An 11,601-nucleotide genomic window follows, 5' to 3' on the forward strand; every position below is an offset into this window, starting at 1 on the left:
AATGGAAAGAAAGCTTATTCCTTTGAATGCTCCAGTTCAAAATCATAATGCCTATCTGTGATTACACCTAACAGTGTGTAACTGATTCCTTCAGTGGATTAATGCATTTGTCTTTCAAATTCCAAGATTTGTAGTCTAATTTAAATGTAATCAAAATATATTGACAGGTATTTAAAAATGACAATATTCCATGGGAAAAAAATGACAAAATTAAGAGTTTTTAAAATTCACATTTGGTTAAGGACATATTTACAACAAAATTATTTAATTTTTTTGTTTACCCCATATACTAAGACCTACATATTTGTAGCAATTTTACAAAAATTTTAAGCCATACTTTCAAATTTTAGAAATGCTCATAAAGTGCCTATAACTGAAAATCTTTTGTCACGACATATGATAAAATTTTGCATTTTCTGTAGGAAAGAATGTAAAGTAAGATTAAGTTTAGACTATTTAAGCCATCACTTTAGGAGCTATTATGAGAATTCAATAAAGTGGCCTTAAGAGATGATACTGTTTCAACCATCTCATGGTACAGGTAGAAATATGAAACACAAAGAATCATGAACTTGCCCCAAACCACATAACAAGCCATCCTCAGAAGTCATATATTACATAATAATTGTAATGCATAATTGTATATATTGTATATAATGTACAATAAACTATTTAATGTTATTGCTATTAGCTTTGACAATATAGGCAACTCTTGATTATTCAAGAAATATCTAGATGATTAAATAGGTACAGTATAATGGCAACAAACAGTGCTATGTCAAAGCAGGTACTTAAATATCTGTATCCCTTTGTTTTTCTATTCCTTTACCTACTTCTTATGGAGCATTAAGAAAGTAAAAAAGATTAAATATGAATCTATTGTTATTTTTACTATCTTAGCAACACTAATAACAGGTTTGTTGGAAAAGATTAAAATTATTGCATAGAGTGAGGTTTTTAAATTTTTTTTTTCAACGTTTATTTATTTTTGGGACAGAGAGAGACAGAGCATGAACGGGGGAGGGGCAGAGAGAGAGGGAGACACAGAATCGGAAACAGGCTCCAGGCTCTGAGCCATCAGCCCAGAGCCTGACGCGGAGCTCGAACTCACGGAGCGCGAGATCGTGACCTGGCTGAAGTCGGACGCTTAACCGACTGCGCCACCCAGGCGCCCCGAGTGAGGTTTTTAAATTACCGATCAATGTATGTTTATAGGAAATTGCTTGACCCATTTAAAGAATTTTTTTTAATTGCATATATATCCAGAATTTAAGAGTTGGGTGAGACCTTAGAGATGACCTGATTCAACTCTCTCAATTTACCAATGAAAAAAGTTGAGATTGGAAAGAGGGACCTGTCCAAAGTCTCCCAACTAATTAGTGAAACTAAAGCATTGGTCATCTAAATCCCAGTCCAGTCCACGCTGCCCTCCTCACTTCCACGTTCATCATGATACTTCCACATAGATAGGAAGAAAGAATTACATCTGATTTCAGATCTCTCAAAAGTAACAGTTTTGTGCTAATAAATGATTTAATGGTTTGGTTCCTTCACTAAATTTAGTCAACATCAATTGAATATGGCTAATTCATGATAAAGGTCATTAAAAAAACTTTATATAATTTACTGTGGCACCAAATATTATTAGTATTTAGCAACAGAATATATCACTATTTGAAAATACGCTAGATTAAAGGGGTCATCTCTTGACACATATCAAATCAACAAATACAAGGATATTCCCTAGTGTTGGGGAGAAAAATACAAAGAGGTGAAAGGGTAAATAATAATGAAGGTTAAGATGGTTCAAGAAAATAGAGTTACAGAAGGAATGGCTCAAGGAAATGCATGAGCAATTGCTAACAGGAATGGGATCAGATGAAGGAATGAACTGCTCCAAGGGTACCAAGGCCCAGAAAGGCTTTGTGAAAGAGGGCAGTTGAGCTGGGTTCTACTGCAGTGCTCCTGGAGAGGTAGAGAGGAGAAAGGGCAGCAAAGGCAAAGGGAACAGTGTACTGAGAAACAAAGACAGACATGGGCATGATTTACTCAAGAGGGAGTTATCCAAGTTGGCTAGAGCTACAGGTCTGTGGCTAAGGAAATACTACAGGCTGACGAGGCTGAAAAGGAAACTTGGAAATCTGGTTTCGAAAGTCCATTGTATTTCCTCCCTTCTCTTTTCTAAAAGTCAAAACTCTGGTGAGTTTTAAAAATATATTAGAATTCATTCTCATTCTAAGGGAAAATAAAACAATAGCACCTTGATTTTTTTTATTTTTTTATTAAAAAAAATTTTTTTTAACGTTTATTTAATTTTGAGACAGAGAGAGACAGAGCATGAACGGGGGAGGGGCAGAGAGAGAGGGAGACACAGAATTGGAAGCAGGCTCCAGGCTCCGAGCCATCAGCGCAGAGCCCGACGCGGGCTCCAACTCACAGACCTCGAGATCGTGACCTGAGTTGAAGTCGAAAGCTTAACTGACTGAGCCACCCAGGTGCCCTAGTGCCTTGATTTTTAAAAGGAAAAATGTCCAAATCATGAAAAGGAAAAAAGAGCCATCTAAAGTGAGAAAAGAGTCTGCTCTGTTATAGAATCCTTCTCTATGTGCTTATATGTCTAATTTGAAATAATAAATGACTCAATAAACCCAAAATAATACTTAGGTTAGTAATATTAAATCACTCACTAATGACATTATCATACGACTTGAGAAAAAAAAAATCTAACAAATTCAATTTTAAAAGGATAACCAACTTTTTTGTGGCTCACAAAAGCACTGTCTGACATAATTACCTACGTAATTCGTAAAACCTCATCTACCTAAGCCAAAAAATCTAACTGTATAAAACTATCCCGACACCAGTTTTAGAATTTGCATTGTTTTACCCTCCTGTAATTTCATCTGTGATTGGATGTTCTGCTATGAGGCTGTTGGGGAATGGACAAGAGTAGCAGACATTAAAGTCTAAGAGTCTACCACCAAAACAAGAACAAAAACAAAAAAAATCCTTAAATGGTGTGGACCTTTTAGAGGCTTCAGGGAGGTTATGAGAGAGAAGGATAACTCTAGGACCTCACTGAAAACACTAGCTAAGGGAGATCTCATGTTAGGAGCTGGTGATGTCCCACATATTTATCTTTAATTAGCTGCCTGGAATTTAGAATGTCTTTTCTCAAAGAAACATCAAAAATGGTAACTAGGCTTCCAGGCTAGGCCAAACAAACAAACAAAATATACTTTAGACAATAACAAAGATTAAAGACTACACATTAACTGTGACAAATAATAAAACTAATATAAATATATTGTAACATGTTTAAAACACATGCTAGCATGTAGGCCTAGCACTCCCAGGGACAGACCTTTTACCCCAGCTTATATGAGCTGAGTTAAATGTCCCCTCTCACACACCCCCAGTTTCAGCAAATCAGGATGACTCACTGACCCTAAAACACATTCTCAGTTCCATGAATTTTTAGTCTTTGAAGCCCTTCTCCTTAGTCTACCTATACAAATACTCTCTGACAATATTCACATCAACTCCACATGGTGACAGCTGAAATATTCTAAAAATAGGGCTTGTATATTCTTCTTACAACTCAAGACCGTACTGCAGGTAAAAGAAGTAAAGATAAGAATAGTGAAGAAGGACTTTTCTGACTTTCCTAGGCACCAGCTAGGCCTAATTCTGACAGATCACAGAACCACAGATCATGCCTTCAAAGGACCCTTTGGATTCCCAAGGTGGAATAGCCATGACTTCATAAGCTGCATGGGTGCAGTGACCAAGTGTCCTCATTCTTTCTCCAGAGCCCAGAACTATGCCCACACATGGTAAGGAGAAAAGAATAAATCCTTATACAAGCCTTGCTTCCAAATTTCATCATCATCCTACAAGAGTCCTCCTTCCTCCTGTACCACTCATCCTCCTCTCCCTTCTGCCCCTCCAAAACCAAGCAGGCCCTTTATGCTCTAAGTTTAACTCCCAAGTAAACACAAATTTTGCATCAAAATATGGGCTACTATTATCTGTAAACAGAGAGCAATGCCAACCACCTCCACTCCCCGCCCCCCTCCCCACCACTACCGATACGTACTTCATGAACAATGGCTGTTTAAAAACATGCTGCCAAAAAGAAATATGGCAGTTCAGGAGACAGCTGGCCTTATTGCAGGCATGCTGGCTATTAACTCTGTCGGATATTTCTATGCTAAATTCAGTTACACAAAAGGCTACTAATAAGCATTTATTTTAATAAACAAATACAATAGATATTGTAGATAATTGGGGTATTTATAAGTTGGAGAATACTAAGATTCACCAGGTTTAAAATTTTACATACAACTTTGATTTTATATACTTTGAGCCTAGTATCCCAGTCCTAATAATTTTAATGTACTCATAAAGTAAAAGAACAGAAGGAAAAAAAGTTCAATAACATCAGAATACCTACTCCCATGCCACCAACTAGTATAAAGTTCTACAGCAGTCTATACTTTCCTGTGTAATATACACCGAGATTAACTCATTGTTCAAAATCTCTAAAAATATAATATAGGGAAGTAGAGAATTATTTTTGTTGTTTTTCCTAAAGTACAGCTTTTTCAAAGTTTCAATACTAACGTATAAAGTGTTAACAGCTGGGGCTCCTGGGTGGCTCAGTTGGTTGAGCATCAGACTTCAGCTTAGGTCATGATCTCACAGCTCATGAGTTTGAGCCCCGCATCGGGCTCCCTCTGTCTCTGTCCCTAACCCACTCACATTCTGTCTCTGTCTCTCTCAAAAATAAACAAACATTAAAAAAAATCTTCAGTGCTAACAATTATAGTAAAAGTAACATTACCTGTGTTAATACTCTATGGGTCATATTCTGTATTTGCTAGACATGTGCCTTTGAAAAGCCCAGTTTTTATACATTGCTTTGAGCACCACCGTATGTTTTATTAAATAGTACCATTTGATATAATAGCACAAAATGATATTTTTCCAGAAACCGTTTGCCCTAGGGCAAAGATCTCTTGCATCACCAAATATACTCTACAAATCTGTAACTATTCTTGTTATGACAGTCCAAAGCAGATACACTCATTTACACTTAGGTAGAAACTTCAGTGGAGAGAAATATTTAATGGACTAATAAAACGGAGATAGAAGCATGTAACTACAGTCTGGGAATGAAAGCACTCAAGGGCACAGAGCCTAGTTCGTATCTTGCTCTCTGAATAATCTGTGTCCTTTCATCACTCACCTCTATTTCTCAAGACCATCTTTTCTCTCCACCCATTTTTATTTCTCCCTCTTTCCAAACATCTGACTCATCAACTTTTATTCAGCTTCATCTAATAAGCTACTCTTCTACTTTGAAACTCCTTCACTCAGATTTTCATGAAATTATAGCAAGAGGAGATCCTTGTGGAGAGCAGTGTGAAGTTGTGAAAGAAAGGTAGCACGGAGAGCATAGGATAGGGGGTGAAAGGAAATGGGACACTATGGGGTTCAGGTCTGTCCTGCCTGCATCTAAAAAAATATTTCTCCTCACAGCAGAAAGGCAGAACAAACTATATCCCACTAAGCCTCTAAGTTGGTTTAAGAAATACCATCTACCTACAGCAGGTAGCTCATTACAGAAAGCAAGGAAGCAGTCTCAGGTTTCGTAAGTGGATAGCCGGGGCATGGGTGAATACCTTCCCTCTAACTTGCTAGTGAGAGGTCACTTGTGTTCCAGTGGCTACTCTCACTTCTCAGACTTGGTCTACAATATTATCTTATATGCCCTTCACAGGCTAGTAGCAAGTTTTCACATGAGGCAACTGCACAAAATTTCCTATCTTTTTCGTATTTTTTTACAGCAGCATCATTAGGAAGGAATTAACCAACACAGAAAAGTGTATTCTACCTTTGCACTCAGTTTTTGTTTCTGAGACTCGAGAAGTAAGAAAGCTCTGAGATAGGAAGGGAATAATAGACAGGAATGAGAACTTCTGGGTGTGGCTCTGGCTGAATTGAGATTGGAGGACCTTGACGATGTCTGTACTCTAAAGTATGCAAAGTACAATTATCTGCCAAAGCTGATGTTCAGCTCTGCACAATTGTGTAATGGGAAACCCTGATGCAATGCTTAAACAACCAAAATCAGAGATGAAGGGAAGGGTACATCTTTCCCAGCTCTCGTAGGTACAGGGTAACCTCAGTGTAACAGCACATAGAAGATTTAAAGAAAGACTCCATTAAAAACTGCCTTTTAACCATTTCCAACTGCAACGGCTAATTAAAACAGCTTATTTACCAGTGCCAAACCTGAGATTCCTAGCTGAAGAAGTTAAAGCCACAACAATGTCGAAGAATCATTTTGTCTCACACAGAAATAATTCCAGCACACATTTTTCTCTACAAAATGTATCTCACATATTGTACTGTAATCACGCTGTAACCACGGTTCCATTTACTCTGACAACAAATACAAAACTACAGGAATATATTTTCATTTCTAGGGAAAGGAGGCAGAGTCATAATGTGTAAGGTTACTCTCCTCCACTGCTGGAGATGCAGTGCCACACTGCAAAAGGACTAGAAAATTATAAATCATAAGATCATTTCTAAAATCCCGTTAGGCTAATTTTTTTGTAATTTCAAAAACTTTTAAGTGCTTTAAAACCAAAAGCAACTGAAGCAAATTAAGAAAATCAATGGCAAAAGGTAAAAATAACATAATAGCCCAACTGCTCCCACTAGAAGAGCTGCATAAATCCACCAATAGACGATCCCTGTCAAACTACAACCGCTAAGGGGAAAAAGTTTGCTAATTTAAGAAAATTGTATACATGCAGGCTGCTGGGACGACCTCTAGGTGCTGCTGTAGAGAGACCCCCTTCCTAAAGACTTATTTCTTTCCGGGTATTTTAGCCTCCCCCACCCCCTGACTGCACTGCACTGCGCAAAGCCATTATAGACAATCACTTCAAACATATTTGCTGCTGAAAAAGCCTCAGAAACTAACATCCTGCAAGGTTCAAGAGGACAAACAATGGCTTTTTACTTTTTGTTCCAAATTATAGTATAGATGGATGAGTTAGACTAAACATTAGCAGGTTTAGCAGATTATGTCAATGCAACCAGGAGGCCGAAGAGACGCAAAAAAAGACAGCTACCACTGAAGCCCTCCTCCTTCTCCCAGCCATCTCTACAAAAGGACTATTATTAGTAAATGTTAAAACCAATCCTGTGCATAAGTTAAAACTGTCAGACGAGACTGGGAGATGTGGGAGTACAGGGTGGAGTGGTTCCTGCGACGAGCTCTTAGCAGCCCAGGCTCCATCTGATATGTCAGCCCCAGCATCCGAGAAGCTGACGAGAGATGGAAGCTCGGAGGAAAACCCTGCGAGCGTCGCGGGGGGAGGGGGAGGCCTTAACGTTCGGATCAGATTAACCAGTGCCAGACCGCGGTCCCCGCGCCCCGCATCTCCTCTGATCCGCAGCATCCCAAAAGCCGCAGGGAGCGAGGGACTGCAGGGCCGGACGAAGACGGGGCAGCCAGCTGCTTTACCTGTGATGGACCAGGTCCAGCGGTAGAACTCCACGGTGTCGTTCAACGCCGTGGACACCACGTTGAGGACACTGCCCGGCTCCGAGTCCAAGAGCCCCATCGCGGCTGTAAGCGGGCGCCGGCGGCAGCGGGAGGAGAAAGCGGAGACACCGCGGGCGGGTTGACCCCGAAGGCGACGCCGACGGAGTGAGAGGCAGCCGGGGACCCCTCTAACGGCAGCGGCCCAGCTGCGTCTTCTCCTCCTCCTCGGGGCGCCGCGGAGGTAGGGATGCGGCGGCTGCGCCGACTAGCCGGGCGGAGGAGAAGGTACCGTCCAGGCTCCCAGGAGAAAGAGGAGGAGGAGATCCCGCCGTGAGCTCCAGGCGCTGCACCAGTCTGCCGCCTCGCGCCGCCGCCGCTCCAATCCCCTCGGCCCGAGTCACGTGGCCGCGCGCGCGGGGCGGAGGGGCCGCCGCCCCTCCTCCCGCCCGCGCCGCTGGGACTCTTGCGCAGGGATGCTGCGGTCGTGGGGTGGCGAGAGCCAGGTCCGCGCAGGCGCGCGCCGCCCCGCACCTCTCGCCGTGCGGGAGCCAGACACCTGGGCCCTTCTGAGCTGTCTGTCTTCCCACCGCCCACCCCGCGAGTCTCCCTAAGGCTCCTTCTCAGTCTCGGTCGTCAGGAGGAGAGTACGCCGCCTTCCCACGGGTGACCTCGCTTCCTCCCCGATACATCTTAGGAAACAAGACAGGGAAGAATGGGCGTTTTGTGAGCAAGGATGAGGTAGGCGAGGTGCTTTGGTCCTTACCTGTCATTCACTTCTATTTCCTTTAGGTTCGGTGTTTTCACCCCTACTAGCACATGCCTGTCCTGACAAGAGAAATGCACAAGTTATCCCTCTAAGTTAGTGAAGTGATATTTGTCTTCCAAGCTACACTGTGATTGGACTTTGGGGTCTACTCACTAACCAATTTACAAATAATTTGAATGAATGCTTGCATGTGTTTTGTAGACTCTTTTATTATACCTGGAATAATCAAAGCAATATAATTGTCTTAAATAAGGTCATTATGGCTTCAGACAAGAGGGAGGACGGAGAGAGCCCTTACTGTTAGAGAAGTCCTCTTGGACCTGAAGAAGTTGAGGTGAATGTAAAAGGATAATTGCTCAGGAGACAAAGGACAATCTAGGGGAAAGAAGAAAATATTAATTTTTTATTTTAAAAATTGTTTAGATGGTAAGGTGGGAGCCAACAATATAATATACCCCTGAAAAGTAGCAAGTATAATCTACATACAGTTCTTAATTTGATAGTTTCTGATGTCAACAAGACCTTTGAGAATAAACTTCTCACCTACTTGTTACTTAAACATGTCACCTACTTTTTGTTTAACCTTTTCTCCAGTTGTTGGTTTAGGATGCTCCATTTAAACCACTGAGTCAAGTGTGTGATTGCTTCTGCTCTTTGGCACTGTTAAAATAATAGGAATGCTGTTTTTTAGCATATTTGGATAATTTATTTGTTTTCCAGTTGATTTGGTTATATGTTCTTTGACTTTATTTTATCTTGGCAACATCCTAGAGGATAAGAATTATTTTTAGTTCCTCATTGAGGACCTAACCCAGTGCTATAAATAATAACTAATGAATATTTATGATGATGTCAACATTATAACATACTTATTTCAGAACATAAAGACTATTATAAGTGGCAGGAGATTTAGGGAGAGAAGAGGTAATTAAATGTAATTGATTTATTATATCAAGCAACCACAGTCTTCTTTAATGCTGTATTCTTGAAATTAACCAAATAAAATGTAATTTATCAAATATATTTACCAGATTAAAGTTTTTGGATTGAAATTATGGTTTCTCAAGTCTCAACCCCAAAGTTATGTGTATCATACAGAATTTAGTAGATATTTATATACACACAGTCAAACTGTAATACCTGAAGAGTAGATAAAGATCAGTGATCTACTCTATGTACTTTGATGATCTAGTGAAGTTCAGATCAGTTTGACCTTCACCTAGAAAATTGATTACTACTTCTATATAGTGAAATCCTGGATACTTTTTATGGAGAACAGATCCCCATCCTCACCCACATTCACACACACAAAACTTCATTCAGCATCTTAGTTGTTTAATGCAGTGTGAACTTGTTATAACAGCTTCAAGTATTTTTCTAGCCTCTCTGTAGTAGAGGCCAATTTAAGCCCCTCTATTCACTAGGGGGCGCCTGTCACATACAAGAAAATCCTAGACAAGTGATGACAAAAAGTCAGGAGTGGCACTTACACTTCCTTCACAGTACCGAGAAGAGTAGTATGTTTATTTGCATTTATGATCTGTCTAATCATACAGCAAGAAAAGTACCCTAGAACTTACCCACTCTGGAGCTCCATTACCCAGTATAGAGACTAATAGTCCAGTACATACTCAATTCGCAAAGGGAAGGAGACCTGCATGTTCATTCACCTAGAGTGACAACCATCTAACCAAGACCTTGGTGGCATCGTGACAGAACAAAATCAAATATATGCATCCATAGTATCTGCAAAATTTTGAGGCCTAGAATTATTTGTTGTGGATTGAATACAAATAAGATATAGTTATCTACAAAAAATTGAGAGGGGATATGATTATCATAAAAATTGATTTTATATAAAATAGCAAAATATTTTAACATTTCTTACAGCCCATGCAGAGTTAACAACATAAATCAAGCTGTCCATTTTTTCCCTAGTGTTTCTGCCTTTCCACATTGTCAATATCATTAGCAACCTGTGCTTTCAAAAAAAAAAGTGAACCTAAGAATCTGTTGAATCAGGAATGAAAGCATGTAGTTTGATGAAGAATCGTAGAAAGGCCTTAAATGTTACATAAGTAAATTGTAGATAATACTTACAGAAAATGGAGAAAATCCTTGGTAATAAAGTTGACCCTTGAACAACACAGGTTTGAACTATGTGGGTCTACTTATACATGGATTTTTTCTCATAAGAATCTAGGAAAAACTTTTGGAGATTTGCAACAATATGAAAAACTCACAGATGAACCACATGATCTAGAAATATCAAAAAAATAAAATTAGGTGTGTCATGAATGTGTACAATATATGTAGATACTAATCTATTTTATCATTTGCTATCATAAAATATAGCAAATCTATTATGAAAAGTTAAAACTTATCAAAACTTACCCACACAAACATTTATAGACCATACAAGGCACGATTCACAGTTGAGAGAAATGTAAACAAGTGTAAAGATACAATACTAAGTCATAACTGCATGAAATTAACTGTAGTACATACTGTACTATTGTGATAATTTCATAACCCCTTCCTGTTATTGTGGTGAGCTCAAGTGTTGCCAGTATCCACTTAAAACACTGTGTGAGGGGCACCTGTGTGGCTCAGTCAGTTGCGCATCCAACCCTTGATTTCAGCTCAGGTCATAATCCCAGGGTTGTGGGATAGAGCCCTGCATCAGGACTAAGCATGGAGCCTGCTTAAGATTCTCTCCCTCTCCCCCTCTGCTTCTCTCTCTCTCTGTCTCTCAAATAAAATTTTTTAAATACACACTGTATGATACTGATCCTCTCTGTATGAATAATATGTCTCTCCAGTACACTGGGAATCACAGTAATAAGTGATCTCTCCTGGATCTCACATAGTTTTCATCATGTTTAGTGCAATACTGTAAGCCTTGAATGGGAACCATACAAAGTGTCACTAGTGATGCTGGGAGTGCTCCCAAGAAGCAGAGAAAAGTCACGACATTACAAGAAAAAGGTGAATTGCTTGATATGTACCATAGATTGAGATCTGCAGCTGCAGATGCCTGCTGTTTCAAGACAAATGAATCTAGTGTAAGGACCGTTGTCAAAAAAATAAAAAAATAAAAAAAAATAAAAGGACAAGTCATGAAGCTGTTGCTACAGTTCTACCAGCAGGTGCAGAAACCTTGAACTTTTTGCAAACTCCCTTTTTATCTCATACTGAAAATGCAGCTTTTATGTGGGTTCTGGATTGCTATAAAAAAGGCATAATTATAGACTCTAATATTTGAAAA

General features: G+C 39.7%; 1 protein-coding gene across 1 annotated transcript in view; it reads right to left on the reverse strand.

Moving 5' to 3' along the window:
- The window catches only part of ELOVL4 (ELOVL fatty acid elongase 4), a 33,012-nt gene extending 25,068 nt beyond the window's left edge, over window positions 1-7,944 (reverse strand). Inside the window, exon 1 of the mRNA XM_030315888.1 lies at window positions 7,547-7,944. Coding sequence (XP_030171748.1) covers window positions 7,547-7,646 — 100 coding nt within the window. The 5' untranslated portion in view covers window positions 7,647-7,944. The remainder of the gene's footprint in view (window positions 1-7,546) is intronic.
- Between the last annotated feature and the right edge of the window lie 3,657 nt (window positions 7,945-11,601).

Source organism: Lynx canadensis, chromosome B2 (genome assembly GCF_007474595.2).
Source record: "Lynx canadensis isolate LIC74 chromosome B2, mLynCan4.pri.v2, whole genome shotgun sequence".
NCBI lineage: Eukaryota > Metazoa > Chordata > Mammalia > Carnivora > Felidae > Lynx > Lynx canadensis.